Below are 25,121 nucleotides of genomic sequence, written 5' to 3'. Positions count from 1 at the left end.
TATCAGGTGAACTGGTTCTATTATCAGGTGAACTGGTTCTATATCAGGTGAACTGGTTCTATTATCAGGTGAACTGGTTCTATTATCAGGTGAGCTGCTTCTATTATCAGGTGAGCTGGTTCTATTATCAGGTGAGCTGGTTCTATTATCAGGTGAGCTGGTTCTATTATCAGGTGAACTGGTTCTATTATCAGGTGAACTGCTTCTATTATCAGGTGAGCTGGTTCTATTATCAGGTGAACTGCTTCTATTAGCAGGTGAGCTGGTTCTATTATCAGGTGAACTGCTTCTATTAGCAGGTGAGCTGGTTCTATTATCAGGTGAACTGCTTCTATTATCAGGTGAGCTGCTTCTATTATCAGGTGAACTGGTTCTATTATCAGGTGAGCTGGTTCTATTATCAGGTGAACTGCTTCTATTATCAGGTGAGCTGGTTCTATTATCAGGTGAGCTGGTTCTATTGTCAGGTGAACTGCTTCTATTAGCAGGTGAGCTGCTTCTATTATCAGGTGAACTGGTTCTATTATCAGGTGAACTGCTTCTATTATCAGGTGAGCTGGTTCTATTATCAGGTGAACTGCTTCTATTAGCAGGTGAGCTGGTTCTATTATCAGGTGAGCTGGTTCTATTATCAGGTGAACTGCTTCTATTATCAGGTGAGCTGCTTCTATTATCAGGTGAACTGGTTCTATTATCAGGTGAGCTGCTTCTATTATCAGGTGAGCTGCTTCTATTATCAGGTGAACTGGTTCTATTATCAGGTGAACTGCTTCTATTATCAGGTGAGCTGGTTCTATTATCAGGTGAACTGCTTCTATTAGCAGGTGAGCTGGTTCTATTATCAGGTGAGCTGGTTCTATTATCAGGTGAACTGCTTCTATTATCAGGTGAACTGGTTCTATTATCAGGTGAGCTGCTTCTATTATCAGGTGAGCTGCTTCTATTATCAGGTGAGCTGCTTCTATTATCAGGTGAGCTGCTTCTATTATCAGGTGAGCTGCTTCTATTATCAGGTGAGCTGCTTCTATTATCAGGTGAGCTGCTTCTATTATCAGGTGAGCTGCTTCTATTATCAGGTGAACTGGTTCTATTATCAGGTGAGCTGCTTCTATTATCAGGTGAGCTGCTTCTATTATCAGGTGAGCTGCTTCTATTATCAGGTGAGCTGCTTCTATTATCAGGTGAGCTGCTTCTATTATCAGGTGAGCTGCTTCTATTATCAGGTGAGCTGCTTCTATTATCAGGTGAGCTGGTTCTATTATCAGGTGAGCTGGTTCTATTATCAGGTGAGCTGCTTCTATTATCAGGTGAACTGGTTCTATTATCAGGTGAGCTGCTTCTATTATCAGGTGAACTGGTTCTATTATCAGGTGAGCTGCTTCTATTATCAGGTGAACTGGTTCTATTATCAGGTGAACTGGTTCTATTATCAGGTGAACTGGTTCTATTATCAGGTGAACTGGTTCTATATCAGGTGAACTGGTTCTATTATCAGGTGAACTGGTTCTATTATCAGGTGAGCTGCTTCTATTATCAGGTGAGCTGGTTCTATTATCAGGTGAGCTGGTTCTATTATCAGGTGAGCTGGTTCTATTATCAGGTGAACTGGTTCTATTATCAGGTGAACTGCTTCTATTATCAGGTGAGCTGGTTCTATTATCAGGTGAACTGCTTCTATTAGCAGGTGAGCTGGTTCTATTATCAGGTGAACTGCTTCTATTATCAGGTGAGCTGCTTCTATTATCAGGTGAACTGGTTCTATTATCAGGTGAGCTGGTTCTATTATCAGGTGAACTGCTTCTATTATCAGGTGAGCTGGTTCTATTATCAGGTGAGCTGGTTCTATTATCAGGTGAACTGCTTCTATTAGCAGGTGAGCTGCTTCTATTATCAGGTGAACTGGTTCTATTATCAGGTGAACTGCTTCTATTATCAGGTGAGCTGGTTCTATTATCAGGTGAACTGCTTCTATTAGCAGGTGAGCTGGTTCTATTATCAGGTGAGCTGGTTCTATTATCAGGTGAACTGCTTCTATTATCAGGTGAGCTGCTTCTATTATCAGGTGAACTGGTTCTATTATCAGGTGAGCTGCTTCTATTATCAGGTGAGCTGCTTCTATTATCAGGTGAACTGGTTCTATTATCAGGTGAACTGCTTCTATTATCAGGTGAGCTGGTTCTATTATCAGGTGAACTGCTTCTATTAGCAGGTGAGCTGGTTCTATTATCAGGTGAGTTGGTTTTATTATCAGGTGAACTGCTTCTATTATCAGGTGAGCTGGTTCTATTATCAGGTGAACTGCTTCTATTAGCAGGTGAGCTGCTTCTATTATCAGGTGAACTGGTTCTATTATCAGGTGAACTGCTTCTATTATCAGGTGAGCTGGTTCTATTATCAGGTGAACTGCTTCTATTAGCAGGTGAGCTGGTTCTATTATCAGGTGAGCTGGTTCTATTATCAGGTGAACTGCTTCTATTATCAGGTGAGCTGGTTCTATTATCAGGTGAACTGCTTCTATTAGCAGGTGAGCTGGTTCTATTATCAGGTGAACTGCTTCTATTATCAGGTGAACTGGTTCTATTATCAGGTGAGCTGCTTCTATTATCAGGTGAGCTGGTTCTATTATCAGGTGAACTGCTTCTATTAGCAGGTGAGCTGGTTCTATTATCAGGTGAGCTGGTTCTATTATCAGGTGAACTGCTTCTATTAGCAGGTGAGCTGGTTCTATTATCAGGTGAGCTGGTTCTATTATCAGGTGAACTGGTTCTATTATCAGGTGAGCTGCTTCTATTATCAGGTGAACTGGTTCTATTATCAGGTGAACTGGTTCTATTATCAGGTGAGCTGCTTCTATTATCAGGTGAACTGGTTCTATTATCAGGTGAGCTGGTTCTATTATCAGGTGAACTGGTTCTATATCAGGTGAGCTGCTTCTATTATCAGGTGAACTGGTTCTATTATCAGGTGAGCTGGTTCTATTATCAGGTGAGCTGGTTCTATTATCAGGTGAGCTGCTTCTATTATCAGGTGAACTGGTTCTATTATCAGGTGAGCTGCTTCTATTATCAGGTGAACTGGTTCTATTATCAGGTGAACTGGTTCTATTATCAGGTGAGCTGGTTCTATTATCAGGTGAGCTGGTTCTATTATCAGGTGAGCTGCTTCTATTATCAGGTGAGCTGCTTCTATTATCAGGTGAGCTGCTTCTATTATCAGGTGAACTGGTTCTATTATCAGGTGAGCTGCTTCTATTATCAGGTGAGCTGCTTCTATTATCAGGTGAACTGGTTCTATTATCAGGTGAGCTGCTTCTATTATCAGGTGAGCTGCTTCTATTATCAGGTGAGCTGCTTCTATTATCAGGTGAGCTGCTTCTATTATCAGGTGAGCTGCTTCTATTATCAGGTGAGCTGCTTCTATTATCAGGTGAGCTGCTTCTATTATCAGGTGAGCTGGTTCTATTATCAGGTGAGCTGGTTCTATTATCAGGTGAGCTGCTTCTATTATCAGGTGAACTGGTTCTATTATCAGGTGAGCTGCTTCTATTATCAGGTGAACTGGTTCTATTATCAGGTGAGCTGCTTCTATTATCAGGTGAACTGGTTCTATTATCAGGTGAACTGGTTCTATTATCAGGTGAACTGGTTCTATTATCAGGTGAACTGGTTATATATCAGGTGAACTGGTTCTATTATCAGGTGAACTGGTTCTATTATCAGGTGAGCTGCTTCTATTATCAGGTGAGCTGTTTCTATTATCAGGTGAGCTGGTTCTATTATCAGGTGAGCTGGTTCTATTATCAGGTGAACTGGTTCTATTATCAGGTGAACTGCTTCTATTATCAGGTGAGCTGGTTCTATTATCAGGTGAACTGCTTCTATTAGCAGGTGAGCTGGTTCTATTATCAGGTGAGCTGGTTCTATTATCAGGTGAACTGCTTCTATTATCAGGTGAGCTGCTTCTATTATCAGGTGAACTGGTTCTATTATCAGGTGAGCTGCTTCTATTATCAGGTGAGCTGCTTCTATTATCAGGTGAACTGGTTCTATTATCAGGTGAACTGCTTCTATTATCAGGTGAGCTGGTTCTATTATCAGGTGAACTGCTTCTATTAGCAGGTGAGCTGGTTCTATTATCAGGTGAGCTGGTTCTATTATCAGGTGAACTGCTTCTATTATCAGGTGAGCTGCTTCTATTATCAGGTGAGCTGCTTCTATTATCAGGTGAGCTGCTTCTATTATCAGGTGAACTGCTTCTATTATCAGGTGAACTGGTTCTATTATCAGGTGAGCTGCTTCTATTATCAGGTGAGCTGGTTCTATTATCAGGTGAACTGCTTCTATTAGCAGGTGAGCTGGTTCTATTATCAGGTGAGCTGGTTCTATTATCAGGTGAACTGGTTCTATTATCAGGTGAGCTGCTTCTATTATCAGGTGAACTGGTTCTATTATCAGGTGAACTGGTTCTATTATCAGGTGAGCTGCTTCTATTATCAGGTGAACTGGTTCTATTATCAGGTGAGCTGGTTCTATTATCAGGTGAACTGGTTCTATATCAGGTGAGCTGCTTCTATTATCAGGTGAACTGGTTCTATTATCAGGTGAGCTGGTTCTATTATCAGGTGAGCTGGTTCTATTATCAGGTGAGCTGCTTCTATTATCAGGTGAACTGGTTCTATTATCAGGTGAACTGGTTCTATTATCAGGTGAACTGGTTCTATTATCAGGTGAGCTGCTTCTATTATCAGGTGAGCTGCTTCTATTATCAGGTGAGCTGGTTCTATTATCAGGTGAGCTGCTTCTATTATCAGGTGAGCTGCTTCTATTATCAGGTGAGCTGCTTCTATTATCAGGTGAACTGGTTCTATTATCAGGTGAGCTGCTTCTATTATCAGGTGAGCTGCTTCTATTATCAGGTGAACTGGTTCTATTATCAGGTGAGCTGCTTCTATTATCAGGTGAGCTGCTTCTATTATCAGGTGAGCTGCTTCTATTATCAGGTGAGCTGCTTCTATTATCAGGTGAGCTGCTTCTATTATCAGGTGAGCTGCTTCTATTATCAGGTGAGCTGCTTCTATTATCAGGTGAGCTGGTTCTATTATCAGGTGAGCTGGTTCTATTATCAGGTGAGCTGCTTCTATTATCAGGTGAACTGGTTCTATTATCAGGTGAGCTGCTTCTATTATCAGGTGAACTGGTTCTATTATCAGGTGAGCTGCTTCTATTATCAGGTGAACTGGTTCTATTATCAGGTGAGGTGCTTCTATTATCAGGTGAACTGGTTCTATTATCAGGTGAACTGCTTCTATTATCAGGTGAACTGCTTCTATTATCAGGTGAGCTGCTTCTATTACCAGGTGAGCTGGTTCTATTATCTGGTGAGCTGGTTCTATTATCAGGTGAGCTGGTTCTATTATCAGGTGAGCAGGTTCTATTATCAGGTGAGCTGCTTCTATTATCAGGTGAACTGGTTCTATTATCAGGTGAGCTGCTTCTATTATCAGGTGAGCTGCTTCTTCATGTGTTCATAAGTATTTTTCCATCATCTAAACTCTTCACCACCAGAAAGTCATGAACAGTGTACGTTGATGTTTCAGCAACTGGTCACTTCAGAACCATCTCAGTTTATATCAATACAATTTTTTTAAATAATGACTTGACATGCTAAATACTCAGGGGAGAGTTTTGTATGATTCCATAGTCAGGATTTCCCTGCTTTAGGGACGACAAGCTTTGGAAAATCTATAAATTCACCTTTTATTTGTCACGTGACCCAGAAGTGTAGACTTTACAGTGAAACTTACTTTCCCAACAATGCAGTTAAAGAGTAACATTTTTTTTTTTACAATTAGATCAACAAAAGAAAATAGATAGTTGGGGTGATTGATTAAAGTACTATGCACATGTAGATAGAGGGTGAAAACTCACACACAGCTATAACCTGCCCATACAGCCTTTCGTGATCCAACTCCTAACGGAAAAACAATCGACAACCCATTCACGAATGATAGACTATAGGCTACAGAACCAACCCAATTCATGAAGGGTAGACTATAGGCTACAGAACCAACCCAATTCACGAATGATAGACTATAGGCTACAGAACCAACCCAATTCATGAAGGGTAGACTATAGGCTACAGAACCAACCCATTCATGAATGATAGACTATAGGCTACAGAACCAACCCAATTCATGAATGATAGACTATAGACTACAGAACTAACCCAATTCATGAATGATAGACTATAGGCTACAGAACCAACCCAATTCATGAATGATAGACTATAGACTACAGAACTAACCCAATTCATGAATGATAGACTATAGGCTACAGAACCAACCCAATTCATGAAGGGTAGACTATAGGCTACAGAACCAACCCAATTCATGAATGATAGACTATAGGCTACAGAACCAACCCATTCATGAATGATAGACTATAGGCTACAGAACCAACCCAATTCATGAATGATAGACTATAGGCTACAGAACCAACCCAATTCATGAATGATAGACTATAGGCTACAGAACCAACCCAATTCATGAAGGGTAGACTATAGACTACAGAACCAACCCAATTCATGAATGATAGACTATAGGCTACAGAACCAACCCAATTCATGAATGATAGACTATAGGCTACAGAACCAACCCAATTCATGAATGATAGACTATAGGCTACAGAACCAACCAAATTCATGAATGATAGACTATAGGCTACAGAACCAACCCAATTCATGAAGGATAGACAGAACCAACCCATCCATCCATTAATAAAATAAGCAATACCGTATAACTTAATTCTTTAATTCTTTAATTAATTATTTAAATGAATTATTATATATTGTATTTTTCTTCATATCTTGTTCTCCATCTTTTTAAAAAAAGGAAGCAAATGTATTTTTCCTGACTGATCAAAACTTGTTTTCTCATGGCTCTCTCTTGTCCCTCTGAAGCAGACATACAGTATGGTGAGCAATATTGTTTTCTCATGGCTCTCTCTTGTCCCTCTGAAGCAGACATACAGTATGGTGAGCAATATTGTTTGGAACATCGAATCGCAATTAAATCCCAGTATCGAATCGCAATACATATTGAATTGTGAGAATGGCAATACATATGGTGTCGCCACCTAAGTATTATGATAATACCATATCGTGAGGTCCCTGGCCGTTCCCAGCCCTCCCTGGCCGTTCCCAGCCCTACCTACGATGAGTACCCCGCATTAGTTATTACCAAATATGGACATGCTTCAAAACCATCTAACCAATAGTTTATAATGTTGACACGGTTCAACACACTGACGCTACATAGTTGATAAGACATCAAACATGATCCTTTTTACACTCCCCGTTAAGACAACACAGAACCATAAGCACAGCATTGAAATCAATGCACCGCGTGTGTTTGCTCTGTAGTAAACCCTGATTGATGTACAGCATGGCGATTGTCAGTCATTCATTTACAGTGGCCTGGTCTATGTTATCCTCTATAATCTTCGCCGATTTCCATTTCCTGTCCACGCAAACGCCTAACACGTGTTTACGGACGATCTCTAATCGGTCGTCGTAGTGACGAGCTAAGAGCAAATCACATCAAGTGTACTGGCGTCTTCAGCCAGCAGCACCTCTGGGGGGGGGGGGGGGGGGGTCATAGGTCACAGGCTGTGGTCCAAATGGAACCCAATGGTAGGACCACAAGCCAGTCAGAGATACGTGTTGTGCCAAGGTAATTCACTGATTAGTAATACTGTATTTTTCAACCAAAGAGGTCCTCTATCTAACACCTTCAAGGCTCAACTGAATCCTTCCGTAGTGTACTCCTATTGATGTACACCTAGTCTACTTTACTCTCAAATATTTTCCACTTTAATAGCTTCATATTAGAAGACAGGACAATGACCGCATTGTTCACTGTGTTACAATTGTACCTTGACAGTAATGAATTGCAATAGAGACAAACACATTTGTCTCAATTCCACGATACTACTTACAATAACAAACATGCTTTAACGGATAAGGTTTGCTGGTCTCATTTCAACAGCTGCATTTGAGAGCACTGTGTCTACCTTGGGAAGGGCTGTGTTGCAATAACTGGATGGCAAAGACCTTTTCTGAGCCCGGATCGTGCCTCTGGACAAGATTTTATATTTCTGGCTGTCCGTTAGTGAGCAGTTTGCCTACAAAAATAGCCAGATCGCAATCAACAAACCCAAGGCTATTAAAGTTGAAGTGGAATAGTTTACAGGTGAAGAAATACAGCGTGCCTCTCGTCTCCATCTGAAATGGCACCCTAATCCCTTTATAGTGCACTGATTTTAACCTAAGCCCTATAGGGAAGGGTGCCATTTTGGGATCACAGCCCTAGTCTCTTTTTGTTCAGGCCACCACTGCTATAGCTTGCAGCTAAAGAGTTCTGAGTTCTGCCTTCCAACGTGCCAACGGGGTCCCCCTTGGGACAAACAAAATAATTTGCTCTTCTTCTTGTTTCTAAACAGAGAAAATGAGCCCAAATGTTTCTATAATTCCACTACGTTTAGCATAATTTACGTTCAAACAAAGAACACATGGTTAAATGCAAAAATAGCTGTCTAGCTGTCCATACATGCAGGCATTGTATCTGGGATTAGTGCTTGAGCCTAATTGAGAACCAATAACAGAAAAAGCTGAACATTGAGAATTATTAACTGCATTTATTAGACAGTCATTAGGCTACATGTTCTGTCCTCTTTCAACCCTGGATTAGCTTCAACTAGCGATAGCTAGCTTTCATTAAGATGTGGATGAAACCAACTGAGGAAAAAAGGGATTACAGTCTTCTGACCTGGAGGCACACGTCTAAACAATCTGTTTCAGTCACCATGACAATCCTGATGTTCACATCAAAGGCTATGCTGGGGCTATTGTCTCGTCAGATAGCAACAGCATAGCATAGGATAGCATAGCATAGCATAGCATGCTGCTCATAGTTTCCATAGGCCTCACAGCTACCTGTCTGTGGTAAAGCTGGGGTAACAGCTAAGGATTATTATCAGTGGTCTGTTATTAGGAGTTATGAAAACTATACAGGTCCGTTTGCGGATATCGGTATGTCATTTCTGAACGCCTCCAAGCTAGATGTGATCCAGCGTGGAGCAGTGGTGTAAGGCACTGCATCTCAGTGCAAGAGGGGTCACTACGGTCCCTGGTTTGAATCCAGGCTGTATCACAGCGGTGTATGGCACTGCATCTCAGTGCAAGAGGCGTCACTACAGTCTCTGGTTCAAATTCAGGCTGTATAACAGCCATCTAAGGCACTGCATCTCAGTGTAAGAGGTGTCCCTGGTTCGAATCCAGGCTGTATCACATCCGGCTGTGATTAGGAGTCCCATAGGGCGGTGCACAATTGGCCTATTGTTGTCTGGGTATTTGGCCCGGGTAGGCTGTCATTGTAAATAAGAATGTGTTCTTAACGGACTTGCCTAGTAAAACAAAAGTTACATTTAAACATATCAAATAAATATCAAGGCATTGTTAAAATGGAAGATTTATATTTCTTGAAGCTGGGTTTACTGCTAAGGTACATTGTCAGATGCTCAGTGTGATGTAATACGAGCTGTATTTGGCCAATATGCTCTTTAATTTATGTTAGGAACGGATGGCATAAAATACTTCCTGGATGCCTCAGAGATACATTGCCGTCGACCAATTAAATTCAGAATTCCTATTTCTTGACTTTCTGACGTTTTGCACCGCATGAATCCCCCCCACCCCCTTACCCCATAATCCTTGTCCTCCGATGACTCAAAACGAGGAAACAGAAACTCACGGACAGCTACGTCACACGTCACAAACAACCTCCCATATCAACAAATAAAGATAGAAATATAAGTTATAGAAGCTATCCTTATGCTCCCTCATATGACGGTCCTATTTAAGACTCCCATGCAGACTGTTTGTCAGATTTCTTCTCCTCTTTAAGGGGAAAAAAAAAGTCACACACAACTGCCATTTTGAAGTCACACACAACTGCCATTTTGAAGTCACACACAACTGCCATTTCCCCTTAACACAGTCCAGGGCTCTACCCAGGCGCAGAAAGCCAAGTACTCCTGTTATATGGTCTATAAAACTGTTCGCCGTGTATGAAAGAATCGTATGAAAAGGGCAAATAAAGAAACTGGTTTCTGAAGACACAATTAACTTTACGACCACTAACATTACTCACTGCCAGTAGGCTCCAATGCATGCTGGTATCACTGAGACCTGTTGTAAAACATCATCTGTCCAAATGGTTAAGAAAAACTTCAGCAGCACTAGGATTCTGTGGTTGTCACCACAGACAACACCACATCTGTACATGAGCATGAAGCTAATGTGGAGTCTAGGGTAGGACGTCTTTGTAAATAAGAATATGTTCTTAACTGACTTGTCTTTAAAATAAAGGTAGAAATATATATATATATATATATATATATATATATATATATATATATATATATTTAAAAAAAAAACATGAAATCTCTTGTCAAGATCAAGAGAAACAGATAATCGATCCTTTATGTACAAAGGTGATCCAATCTACTTTACATAGCTGATACAATCGATTTTACATAGGTGACACAATCTATTTTACATAGCTGAAACAACCGATTTTACAAGAGAGACCTGTCCCAAGAAGGCATCAATCCAACATGTATTGCATACCATAGGTACATACATAATATCCCCAGAACAGCAATGGCCAATGTCCTCTTTACCTCAAAGACCTGTCCCACGAAGGAATACATTCAAGAATCATTGTAAAACATGCCAAATATAAAACCACAGAGCGTTTAGACGTTGTGCCTGCAAAATGGCCGCCGAATACAGCGTCATAGCAAGCAATGGTCATCGTCCTTACCTCAAAGACCTCTTCGTCCAGAATCCTGGTTCCGAACACGGTGATGCCGTCAGTGTTGATGGCTGCCCCGTCGCTCCTCTTCAGTGGCCTGCTCAGCTTCTTCTTACAATCCACAATGATGGTCACACTCTTCTTCTCCACACTGATTGCCACGCGATGCCATCTACACATGGACAGAGGAGGGAGAGATTATCTACAGTCTGGAGTAGTCAGAGATAATCTACAGTCTGGTGTAGTCGGAGAGGGTCTACAGTCTGGAGTAGTCAGAGATAATCTACAGTCTGGAGTAGTCAGAGATATTCCACAGTCTGGTGTAGTAAGAGATGTCAGAGAGATGCCAAGAAAGGTGAAAACTAGGTTGGTCTTGATGAAGATCATTTGTTCTTCTCAGAAAGAGTACTAGCTAGATAAAGACTAAAACGATAAAACTCACTCTACTTTACTTTAAAGTCTGGAAAACAGATACATACCAATGCTACGTTTCATTTTGCTGTAGACAATTGCTCCAGACACATTTTCGCTTAACGTTTCATATTAGCAAAGACCTCACTGTCAGAATATTCATTTTAAAGTTAAGTAATTTATGAAGCTCTGTTATTTTGATGGTTTATTGCAGTGCAGACAGCTGTAAATAATTTGGCAAAAACAGACTGTCACCAAAATGCTGCCAAATAAATAATTGGGCAACTCAAAAGACAGCCATCTCGCAGTTATATTCCTTATGTTATCAATCACTAAACAATGAAGTATATAAATCGAATAATTGTTCGTTTTCAGTGCTTTGCTTGGGTCTGCTGAGAAGCCTCAGACTCAGATCTGGTCGGCCATCTTGTTAAACATGACATGTGTGGAGTGTATCAACAGTAAGAACGCGGTAAGGCCACAGACCCTCTCATCGACCCCCAGAACACATGAGTCAGTCATGGTCAAATGCGAACTTCAAAACTAGTTTCTGCCTTCGACCCAAGAGAGAATGTCCTCTTTGTCTAAGACAAAGAGGGAGACGCGGGTTCATATCCCGTGGGTTACAAATGTACAGTACTCCTTGTATAACATCACGGCTTAGTGAAAGGTCAAACTTCAGTTATTTGCCACAGGAAAGAGCAACCCTTAAGTTAACCAAACATCGCCTAACCTTCCCTGAACCCAAACTTTGTCCGTAACAGAAAAGGCCTTGCTTTGTGATACAGTAGTGATGAGATTCTCAGGTGTCTCAGTTATCACTTACTTGCCGTCAGCGAGGTTGATGGATCTGAACAGTGGGTAATCCTCTGGGGAAGGTTTCCCATGTTGGTCTTCGTACAGGAAGACAGGGGAGCGTCCCACCTCCACACCCAGCTGCTGGACCCCCTGCTCATTATACACAGACAGCAGGAAAGACTGTCTGCCTGCCTTGGGCTTGATGGTGAACATCACTGAGAAGTCCTCTGGGAACACTCCTCCTGGTGAGAGGGGGAAAAAAATAAAAAATAATAATAAATCATATTTGATTGGTTCTGTTTATTTGGATACCCAATTAGCTGTTACATTGTCCAACTCCTCGATAATCATCAATGTGTCGGGTCAGAAAAGAAGATGATAGAAGAGTTAGATTAGAGGTGGGCGCAGTAATATGACATCATCGTACATGCTGAGAGACTTCCTGAGAAGTCCTCTGGGAACACCCTCCCGGAATAGGTAGGACAGGTTAGCTACAGTAGCTTTGCAATATGACGTCATGATAGACAGAAGATATAGAGATTTTAGAGGTGGGCGAGGTAATATGACATCATCGTACATGCTGAGAGACTTCCTGAGAAGTCCTCTGGGAACACCCTCCCGGAATAGGTAGGACAGGTTAGCTACAGTAGCTTTGCAATATGACGTCATGATAGACAGAAGATATAGAGATTTTAGAGGTGAGCGCGGTAATATGACATCATCAAACACATGATCGTTAGAGAGGTTAAATGTGGACGTGGTAAAAATGACATCATTATACACAGAAGTGTCATGCAGTGTTCAAAACAACGGGGAACTCTGAATAATACGAGTTAAAATCATGACGTCAGGGATCTTCAAGTCGGGAAGTCAGTGCTCTAGAAATAGGCCCGAGTTCCCCAGTTGAAATTCCGAGTAGGATTTTTCCCAGGCAGAGTATTTTTTTTTCTCCAGAGTTCTCAGTTGTTTTGAACTCGCCATCAGAGACGATATAGGTGGACGCAGTAATATGACATCATTTAGCTCAGAAGAGTTAGAATGGTTCGAGTTGGATGCGGTAATATGACATCATCATATATTCTGGGAGACTTCCTGATAATATACAGTACATCAACAATAACAGAAGTCAAGGCTTGTCCTTTTTTTCCACCCATTCTTGAGGTATACCCACAATTAAATGATCATGTCCATCTCATGGACTGCTAGCTCTTTCATCCCTACATTTGTCTACTTACTTGACAGGGGTTATTTTACCCCAGCTACATCCTTTAGTCTTACCAGACAAAGTGGAAGGGTAAGGCTGTTAAAATGACAGATTGTGCCTTTAATTGTATCCCATATATTAGATAAAAATAACTTAACCCCCAGTTTAAATGTGACCTTTGTTGCCGGGTACTTTAAGGAATTTATAACAACAGCTGGCTAATCTTGAAAGAGTCAGAAGAGATCTAATCGCACATACATTTTACAAGACGTGTGAAAGATAACATTCCTAACAAATGTAGTTCTTCAACCATCCAATATTTATTTTAGAATTTATTTAACCTTTATTTAACCTTTATTTAACTGGGCAAGTCAGATAAGAACAAATTATTATTTACGGTGACGACCTAACAACGGTGACGACCTAACAACGGTGACGACCTAACAACGGTGACGACCTAACAACGGTGACGACCTAACAACGGTGACGACCTAACAACGGTGACGACCTAACAGGCAGAAAGGCCTCCTGCGGGGACGGGGGCCTGGGGTTAAAAATGACAAATAAAAATATAGGACAATACACACATCACGACAAGAGAGACAACACAACACTACATAAAGAGAGACCTTAGACAACAACATAGCATGGCAGCAACAAATGACAACACAGCATGGTCGCAACACAACATAACAACAACATGGTAGCATGACAACATGGTAGCAGCACAAAACATGGTATAAACATTATTGGGCACAGACAACAGCACAAAGAGCAAGAAAGTAGAGACAACAATACATCACACGAAGCAGCCACAACTGTCAGTAAGAGTGTCCACGATTGAGTCTTTGAATGAAGAGATGGAGATAAAACTGTCCAGTTTGAGTGTTTGTTGCGGCTCGTTCCAGTCGCTAGCTGCAGCGAACTGAAAAGAGGAGCGACCCAGGGATGTGTGTGCTTTGGGGACCTTTAACAGAATGTGACTTGCAGAGCGGTTGTTGCATGTGGAGGATGAGGGCTGCAGTAGGTATCTCAGATAGGGGGGGGGGGGGGGGGGTCCTACTTCCTACCTAAAGCCCTTTTAATAGAGTTTAAAGACGAAAAAATAAAATTGGCTACTGGTGATGTCATAATAGCTGAAATGTTCTCCTCAGACAGAGCGCTCTATGGCAGAATGCTACCATTACCAATCCCATGGGATACTTCCACTCCACCCATTCCATTCAATCCTATTTGACAGAAATTTCCAGTCTTTAATACCAGTAAGGCTTCAAAGGCAAATATTTTCGGCAAATAATCACAGAAAATCTCATTGTTAATGTAATCTCCGGCTATTTTCTGCCTTGATTTCCCCCCCCCCCCCCCTTTGCTGTCTGGCCAATTTGACAAAGAACCAACACTCACTCACTGGTAAAATTACTTTAACAAGCATCTGTTCCTAGTGAAGTTGTATATTGTACCGTATCTTTCCATTACGGGGCAAGTAGGCAACTAGCATCTTAAAACTGTCGATCTTTTTCAACCAGAAAGAGGGCACACGAGCAGGTCCTAAAATTAACACCCTTTTAGATTTTGGCACTAGTGGTATTCACTCGCATTTGTGAATAAAAATAGTTATTTATTATGACATAGCTAAATAAATGCTGCAGTAGCTGTTTCCAACGTATTTATGCCATTTTGTTTTATAGCTGGGAAATGCATCGAACAATGTCAAAGAATCCTGTATACTATATACAGTTGAAGTGGGAAGTTTACATACACCTTAGCCAATTACATTTAAACTCCGTTTTTTCACAATTCCGGACATTTAATCCTAGTAAAAAAAAAAAGCCCTGTTTTAGGTTAGTTCTGATTATCACTTTATTCTAAGAATTTGAAATGTCAGAATAATAGTAGAGAGAATGATTTATTTCAGATTTTATTTATTTCATCACATTCCCAGTGGGTCAGAAGTTTACATACACTCAATAGGTATTTGGTAGCATTGCCTTTTAAATTATTTAACTTGGGTCAAACGTTTCAGGTAGCATTCCACAACCTTCCCAAAATAAGTTGGGTGATTTTTGGCCCATTCCTCCTGACAGAGCTGGTGTAACTGAGACAGGTTTGTAGGTCTCCTTGCTCGCACACGCCTTTTCAGTTCTGCCCACACATTTTCTATAGGATTGAGGTCAGGGCTTTGTGATGGCCACTCCAATGCCTTGACTTTGTTGTCCTTAAGCCATTTTGCCACAACTTTGGAAGTATGCTTGGGGTCATTGTCCATTTGAAAGACCCATTTGCGACCAAGCTTTCACTTCCTGACTGATGTCTTGAGATGTTGCTTCAATATATCAACATAATTTTCCTCCCTCATGCTGCCATCTATTGTTTGAAGTGCACTAGTTCCTCCTGCAACAATTAACTCCCAAAACATGATGCTGCCACCCCCGTGCTTCACGGTTGGGATGGTGTTCTTCGGCTTACAAGCCTCCCCCTTTTTCCTCCAAACATAACGATGGTCATTATGGCCAAACAGTTCTATTTTTGTTTCATCAGACCAAAGAACATTTCTCCAAAAAGTACGATCTTTGTCCCCATGTGCAGTTGCAAACCGTAGTCTGGCTGGTTTATGGCGGTTTTGGAGCAGTGGCTTCTTCCTTGCTGAGCGGCCTTTCAGGTTATGTTGATATAGGACTCGTTTTACTGTGGATATAGATACATTTGTACCTGTTTCCTCCAGCATCTTCACAAGGTCCTTTGCTGTTGTTCTGGGATTGATTTGCAGTCTCTAGGAGACAGAACATCTCCTTCCTGAGCAGTGGCTGTGTGGTCCCATGGTGTTTATACTTGCGTACTATTGTTTGTACAGATGAACGTGGTACCTTCAGGCATTTGGAAATTTCTCCCAAGGATGAACCAGACTTGTGGAGGTCTACAATTATTTTCCTGAGGTCTTGGCTGATTTCTTTAGATTTCCCCATGATGTCAAGCAAAGAGGCACTGAGTTTGAAGGTAGGCCTTGAAATACATCCACAGGTACACCTCCAATTGACTCAAATGATGTAAAGTAGCCTATCAGAAGCTTCTAAAGCCATGACATATTTTTCTGGAATTTTCCAAGCTGTTTAAAGGCACAGTCAACTTAGTGTATGTAAACTTCTGACCCACTGGGAATTGTGATACAGTGAATTATAAGTGAAATAATCTGCCTGTAAACAATTATGGGATAAATTACTTGTGCCATGCACAAAGTAGATGTCCTAACCGACTTGCCAAAACTATAGTTTGTTAACAATAAATGTGGAGAGTGGTTGAATAACGAGTTTTAATGACTCCAACATAAGTGTATGTAAACTTTTGACTTCAACCTGTATATACAGTACCAGTCAAAAGATTGGACACACCTACTCATTCAAGGGTTTTTCTATATTTAAACATGTTCCTAATAGTAGTAGTGAAGACATCCAAACGATGAAATAACACATACTGTATGGAATCATGTAGTAACCAAAAGTATTAAACAAATCAAAATATTTTATATTTGAGATTCTTCAAAGTAGACACTGTTTTCCTTGATGACAGTTTTGCACACTCTTGGCATTCTCTCAACCAGCTTCATGTGTTAGTCACCTGGAATGCATTTCAATTAACAGGTGTGCATTGTTAAACGTTCATTTATGGAATTTCTTTCCCACTTAATGTGTTTGAGCCAATCAGTTGTGTTGTGACATTACTTTAAGACACGAAGGTCAGTCAATCCTAAACATTTCAAGTTTCTTCAAATGCAGGCGCAAAAACCATCAAGCACTATGATGAAACTGGTTCTCATGAGGACCACCACAGGAAAGGAAGACCCAGAGTTACCTCTACTGCAGAGGACAAGTTCATTAGAGTTACCAGCCTCTGAAATTGCAGCTCAAATAAATGCTTCACAGAGTTCAAGTAACAGACACATCTCAACATCAACTGTCCAGAGGAGACTGTGTGAATCAGGTCTTCATGGTCGACTTGCTGCAAAGAAACCACTACTGAAGGCCACCAATAAGAAGAGGAGACTTGCTTGGGCCAAGAAATTGACATTTGACCAGTGGAAATCTGTCATTTCAAATTTCTGATTTTTGGTTTTGATGGTATGGGGCAGCTTTGCTGGTGACACTGGTATTGGCCCTATACTTTGGTATTTGCATTACTCCTTTCCTACATTAAATATCTTATTACACCAAAGGGCATTTCACCTTTTACACGTATGTACATTTACATGTATGTAAACTGTGTATGTGATGAATAAAATGTGATTTGATTTTGAAGGGATGGCACTGATAAATATCACTGAATATATCTGTCATCAACAGGTTAGAAGTACTATTGCAACTAACGACCACGCTCCTATAATCCTGTTTAGTACTGTGTATGAACTCGTACACAGTCAGCAGTTTAGGATAGTACCACTATGGAAACACCATGAAAGAGCTTTCTGTCTCTCCAAATGGATTCTGTCCTAAAACAATAAATTATTTCTCACATCAAGCCCCCCCCACCAGTGCTGGTCACCAGACCTCTGCTTAGTCTCCCTCCTAGTCTGGCATTCCTAAATGGTAGCCTATTCCCTATGTAGTGCACTACTTTTGACGCCAGGGCCCATAGGGAATAGGGTGCCATTTGGGACACTCCCTATGACTCAGTGTGCTGTGTGATTTCAGTGAGAAATGAGACGAAGAAGAAGAAAACCCGTCCCGTTAACTTCCTGCCAAATGCGTAGCGCTAGTCTGGGGTCCCAAAGCACTAGAGAGGAAAAAAAAAACATCTCTTTACGAGACAAACTCGATATAGCAAAATGTCACACTGCATAAATCCTGTTCTGTGTGTGGGAAATAAGAGGACGGTCTAGAGTGAGTGGTAAATACTGGTTCATGGTGTGTGTGTGTGTGTGTGTGTGTGTGTGTGTGTGTGTGTGTGTGTGTGTGTGTGTGTGTGTGTGTGTATGTGTGTATGTGTGTATGTGTGCGTGTGTGTGTGTGTGTGTGTGTGTGTGTGTGTGTGTGTGTATGTGTGTGTGTGTGTGTGTGTGTGTGTGTGTGTGTGTGTGTGTGTGTGTGTGTGTGTGTGTGTGACTACAACTTTAGATAGCTGACCACTACACAAACTTACCAATCTAAAAAACTATTAGCTGACATTGAGTGACCGATAAAACAAGAGAAAAACTGCTGATGTAAAACTACATTTCTAAAATGGCACCTTGTGCATTCTACTATTCTAACACGCAACAGTAAAAAATTAAATGGATCATCCCATCCCTGATCTACGGGGGAGCAGTTAGGTCACCTGGAAAGAGTTGCATGCTGGGAGCGCTGATCTGCGCCTGTTTTCCTACGCGGAAGGCTATGTCAGGTTTAGATCCTCTCCGGTGAGCGCAGAAGCCCGTGACTTTACGAACGCCATCCGGAGAGCTGTGGAAGTCCAGAGCCTTGAGTACATCCACTGGGTCAGCTGTGAAGAGAGGAGAGGGACAAGTGTTTAGTATTTTCACAGGGCGATAGAGAAGCGTAAAAATTAATTCAAATGGTAGCAGTATAACAAATATATTGTATTTATTATGTATTGTATTTGTCGAATGAGTACATAGAGTAAACGTAGGATTTTTTTTTATAAAAACACAAGACCCTAAAAGACCCTAAGCTAGTATGTGACCAATACCATTTGATTTGATTTGATAATATAATTGAAAATATCTTTGATCTAACATAGTAGATCTAGCTTTAAAGGGTAATTCCGCCACTTTTCAACTTCATCCTCTCCAGCAACATACCCGTGTTTACGTATGTGAAAACTGATCATTTACTATGTAGAAAGGGAGAACAAAAAACAGAAAGGAAAAAAGGTTCTACTCGATGACATCATCATAAAAATAAAAATAAACATTGAAACAGTGTTTTTCAAACACTATGAGATTCGCAGGGAAAATACCCTCCTTCTGGTTAGAAACTTGTTGCAGGTTTTGAAAATCACACGTTTTTTTTTTTAAACCACAGATTATAGAAATGCATTGTTTTCACACATGGAGGTCCTTGGTGCTTGGCGTCCGTCCCCCCGTCCCCCTTGGGTTGTGCCGTGGCGAGATCTCTGTGGGCTATACTCGGCCTTGTCTCAGGATGGTAAGTTGGTGGTTGAAGATACCTCTCTAGTGGTGTGGGGGCTGTGCTTTGGCAAAGTGGGTGGGGTTATATCCTTCCTGTTTGGCCCTTTCCGGGGGTATCATCAGATTGGGACACAGTATCTCCTGACCCCCCCCCTGTCTCAGCCTCCAGTATTTATGCTGCAGTAGTTTATGTGTCGGGGGCTAGGGTCAGTTTGTTATATCTGGAGTACTTCTCCTGTCTTATCCGGTGTCCTGTGTGAATTTAAGTATGCTCTCTCTAATTCTCTCTTTCTCTCTATCTCTCTCTCTCTCGGAGGACCTGAGCCCTAGGACCATGCCTCAGGACTACCTGGCATGATGACTCCTTGCTGTCCCCAGTCCACCTGGCCGTGCTGCTGCTCCAGTTTCAACTGTTCTGCCTGTGATTATTATTATTTGACCATGCTGGTCATTTATGAACATTTGAACATCTTGGCCATGTTCTGTTATAATCTCCACCCGGCACAGCCAGGAGAGGACTGGCCACCCCTCATAGCCTGGTTCCTCTCTAGATTTCTTCCTAGGTTTTGGCCTTTCTAGGGAGCTTTTTCCTAGCCACCGTGCTTCTACACCTGCATTACTTGCTGTTTGGGGTTTTAGGCTGGGTTTCTGTACAGCACTTTGAGATATCAGATGATGTACGAAGGGCTATGTAAATACATTTGATTTGATAATGAATATGAGGTTGAAAAAGTGTCTGAATTGCCCTTTAATCTCAGGGGTGAAAGCACAGGGATTCGCTTACATGTAATGCTATGGGTTGTGGTACACCACAGAGTCATCACTATACTTTAACATTGCAATAGAGCAGGTACACTCAATTTTTTAATTGTTTAATTTAACAAGGCAAGTCAGTAAAGAACAAATTCTTATTTCCAATGATGGCCTAGGAACAGTGGGTTAACTGCCTTGTTCAGGGGCAGAAAGACATATTTTTTTTACCTTGTCAGCTCGGGGATTTAATCTAGCAACCTTTCTATTACTGAACCAACACTCTAACCACTAGGCTACCTGCTGGTTACCGGCCCAACACTCTAACCACTAGACTACCTGCTGGTTACCGGCCCAACACTCTAACCACTAGGCTGCCTGCTGGTTACTGACCCAACACTCTAACCACTAGGCAACCTGCTGGTTACTGGCCCAACGCTCTAAACACTAGGCTACCTGCTGGTTACTGACCAAACACTCTAACCACTAGGCTACCTGCTGGTTACTGACCCAACGCTCTAACCACTAGGGTACCTGCTGGTTACTGACCCAACACTCTAACCACTAGGCTGCCTGCTGGTTACTGACCCAACACTCTAACCACTAGGCAACCTGCTGGTTACTGGCCCAACGCTCTAAACACTAGGCTACCTGCTGGTTACTGACCAAACACTCTAACCACTAGGCTACCTGCTGGTTACTGACCCAACGCTCTAACCACTAGGGTACCTGCTGGTTACTGACCCAACACTCTAACCACTAGGCTGCCTGCTGGTTACTGACCCAACGCTCTAACCACTAGGCTACCTGCTGGTTACTGACCCAACACTCTAACCACTAGGCTACCTGCTGGTTACTGGCCCAACATTCTAACCACTATGCTACCTGCTGGTTACTGACCCAACCCTCTAACCACTAGGCTACCTGCTGGTTACTAGTCCAACGCTCTAACCACTAGGCTACCTGCTGGTTACTGACCCAACGCTCTAACCACTAGAATACCTGCTGGTTACTGGCCCAACACTCTAACCACTAGGCTACCTGCTGGTTACTGACCCAACGCTCTAACCACTAGGGTACCTGCTGGTTACTGACCCAACACTCTAACCACTAGGCTACCTGCTGGTTACTGACCCAACGCTCTAACCACTAGGGTACCTGCTGGTTACTGACCCAATACTCTAACCACTAGGCTACCTAAGGGTTACTGACCCAACGCTCTAACCACTAGAATACCTGCTGGTTACTGGCCCAACACTCTAACCACTAGGCTACCTGCTGGTTACTGACCCAACGCTCTAACCACTAGGCTACCTGCTGGTTACTGACCCAACACTCTAACCACTAGGCTACCTGCTGGTTACTGACCCAACGCTCTAAACACTAGGCTACCTGCTGGTTACTGACCAAACACTCTAACCACTAGGCTACCTGCTGGTTACTGACCCAACGCTCTAACCACTAGGGTACCTGCTGGTTACTGACCCAACACTCTAACCACTAGGCTGCCTGCTGGTTACTGACCCAACGCTCTAACCACTAGGCTACCTGCTGGTTACTGACCCAACACTCTAACCACTAGGCTACCTGCTGGTTACTGGCCCAACATTCTAACCACTAGGCTACCTGCTGGTTACTGACCCAACACTCTAACCACTATGCTACCTGCTGGTTACTGACCCAACCCTCTAACCACTAGGCTACCTGCTGGTTACTAGTCCAACGCTCTAACCACTAGGCTACCTGCTGGTTACTGACCCAACGCTCTAACCACTAGAATACCTGCTGGTTACTGGCCCAACACTCTAACCACTAGGCTACCTGCTGGTTACTGACCCAACGCTCTAACCACTAGGGTACCTGCTGGTTACTGACCCAATACTCTAACCACTAGGCTACCTGCTGGTTACTGACCCAACGCTCTAACCACTAGAATACCTGCTGGTTACTGGCCCAACACTCTAACCACTAGGCTACCTGCTGGTTACTGACCCAACGCTCTAACCACTAGGCTACCTGCTGGTTACTGACCCAACACTCTAACCACTAGGCTACCTGCTGGTTACTGACCCAACACTCTAACCACTAGGCTACCTGCTGGTTACTGACCCAACGCTCTAACCACTAGGCTACCTGCTGGTTACTAGTCCAACACTCTAACCACTAGGCTACCTGCTGGTTACTGACCCAACGCTCTAACCACTAGGCTACCTGCTGGTTACTGGCCCAACACTCTAACCACTAGAATACCTGCTGGTTACTGACCCAACACTCTAACCACTAGAATACCTGCTGGTTACTGACCCAACACTCTAACCACTAGAATACCTGCTGGTTACTGACCCAACACTCTAACCACTAGGCTACCTGCTGGTTACTGACCCAACACTCTAACCACTAGAATACCTGCTGGTTACTGACCCAACACTCTAACCACTAGAATACCTGCTGGTTACTGACCCAACACTCTAACCACTAGGCTACCTGCTGGTTACTGACCCAACACTCTAACCACTAGAATACCTGCTGGTTACTGACCCAACACTCTAACCACTAGAATACCTGCTGGTTACTGACCCAACACTCTAACCACTAGGCTGCCTGCTGTTTACTGGCCCAACACTCTAACCACTAGGCTACCTGCTGGTTACTGGCCCAACACTCTAACCACTAGGCTACCTGCTGGTTACTGACCCAACACTCTAACCACTAGGCTACCTGCTGGTTACTGACCCAATACTCTAACCACTAGGCTACCTGCTGGTTACTGACCCAACACTCTAACCACTAGGCTACCTGCTGGTTACTGGCCCAACACTCTAACCACTAGGCTACCTGCTGGTTACTGGCCCAACACTCTAACCACTAGGCTACCTGCTGGTTACTGACCCAACACTCTAACCACTAGGCTACCTGCTGGTTACTGACCCAACACTCTAACCACTAGGCTACCTGCTGGTTACTGACCCAACACTCTAACCACTAGGCTACCTGCTGGTTACTGACCCAACACTCTAACCACTAGGCTACCTGCTGGTTACTGACCCAACACTCTAACCACTAGGCTACCTGCTGGTTACTGACCCAACACTCTAACCACTAGAATACCTGCTGGTTACTGACCCAACACTCTAACCACTAGAATACCTGCTGGTTACTGACCCAACACTCTAACCACTAGGCTGCCTGCTGTTTACTGGCCCAACACTCTAACCACTAGGCTACCTGCTGGTTACTGACCCAACACTCTAACAACTAGGCTACCTGCTGGTTACTGACCCAATACTTTAACCACTAGGCTACCTGCTGGTTACTGACCCAATACTCTAACCACTAGGCTACCTGCTGGTTACTGACCCAACATTCTAACCACTAGGCTACCTGCTGGTTACTGACCCAACACTCTAACCACTAGGCTACCTGCTGGTTACTGACCCAACATTCTAACCACTAGGCTACCTGCTGGTTACTGACCCAACACTCTAACCACTAGGCTACCTGCTGGTTACTGACCCAACACTCTAACCACTAGGCTACCTGCTGGTTACTGACCCAACACTCTAACCACTAGAATACCAGCTGGTTACTGACCCAACATTCTAACCACTAGAATACCAGCTGGTTACTGACCCAACACTCTAACCACTAGAATACCTGCTGGTTACTGACCCAACGCTCTAACCACTAGGCTACCTGCCACCCCAAATATACATGTTTAGTTGAAGAAAACCTGACGGGGTTGTGACAGGTTTTACCACACCTACAGCCTACATAGTTTACAGCATGTGAAAACAACAGTGGTTTTATAAGAAACTTCCGCAGTGGGGCAGTAAAGACGTAAGGGGTCAGTCAATGGGTCTAATAGGTCCCCCTATCCAGTACTGCTGGTCAGAGACTAGGGGGAGAGAGAGGGAGGGAGGGAGGGAGGGAGGGAGGGAGGGAGGGAGACTGGGAGGAGAGAGTAGGAGGGAGACTGGGGGGAGAGAGAGGGAGGGAGGGAGAGTGGGGGGGTGGGAGGGAGGGAGGGAGACCGGGGGGAGAGGGAGGGAGGGAGGGAGACTGGGGGGAGAGAGAGGGAGGGAGGGAGGGAGGGAGGGAGGGAGGGAGGGAGGGAGGGAGGGAGGGAGGGAGACTGGGGGGAGAGAGAGGTGGGGGGGAGGAAGGGAGGGAGGGAGACTGGGGGGAGAGAGAGGGAGGGAGGGAGAGTGGGGGGAGAGAGAGGGAGGGAGGGAGAGTGGGGGGAGAGGAAGGGAGGGAAAAATAGATAGATAGAGTGTTGCTGATTACTAGGACTTTGGAGAGAGTCTGGCATAGTGAGGTTGAGGTTTTACAGGCAGTTTAACACTGCTGAGAACCTTTTCTATTAATGGAACTGAAGGACTGCTGTTCGTACCCAGATACTGACCTCGTCCTCCTGGTGAGGTGTTTACCAGATGGCCTTCCTCCTTCACTTCTCTCTCTCTCTCTCTCTCTCTCTCTCTCTCTCTCTCTCTCTCTCAATTAGAAAAAACTGACTGGATGCATCAGCAAAGACGAGGTATTCTCTTATATATCCCACCCTCCCCTGAGGGTCATAGAGATATACAGTATGATTATGAGGAATGTAAAGCAGCCTAATAGATATACAGTATGATTATGGGAAATGTAAAGGGTCATAGAGATATACAGTATGATTATGGGGAATGTAAAGCAGACTAATAGATATACAGCATGATTATGGGGAATGTAAAGCAGATTAATAGATATACAGTATGATTATGGGGAATGTAAAGCAGACTAATAGATATACAGTATGATTATGGGGAATGTAAAGCAGACTAATAGATATACAGTATGATTATGGGGAATGTAAAGCAGCCTAATAGCAGGGCTAAGTTTTAAAGGAGCCATACACACAGGGGGTCTCTTCACTACTCATTAACACATTGATAACATCCCAAATGGAACCCTAATCCCTATGTAGTGCA

General features: G+C 42.9%; 1 protein-coding gene across 1 annotated transcript in view; it reads right to left on the bottom strand.

The window, feature by feature from the left end:
• LOC110530844 (collagen alpha-1(XI) chain) overlaps positions 1–25,121 on the bottom strand; it is a 203,533-nt gene that overhangs the window by 166,862 nt on the left and 11,550 nt on the right. Inside the window, exons 2-4 of the mRNA XM_036986621.1 lie at positions 18,591–18,755; positions 12,111–12,324; positions 10,883–11,045 (exon numbers count right to left, since the gene is read on the bottom strand). Coding sequence (XP_036842516.1) covers positions 10,883–11,045; positions 12,111–12,324; positions 18,591–18,755 — 542 coding nt within the window. The remainder of the gene's footprint in view (positions 1–10,882; positions 11,046–12,110; positions 12,325–18,590; positions 18,756–25,121) is intronic.

The sequence above is a fragment of the Oncorhynchus mykiss genome, chromosome 8 (genome assembly GCF_013265735.2).
Source record: "Oncorhynchus mykiss isolate Arlee chromosome 8, USDA_OmykA_1.1, whole genome shotgun sequence".
NCBI lineage: Eukaryota > Metazoa > Chordata > Actinopteri > Salmoniformes > Salmonidae > Oncorhynchus > Oncorhynchus mykiss.
The sequence above is the reverse complement of the archived record's forward strand: the minus strand, read 5'-3'. Positions and strand labels throughout refer to the sequence as shown.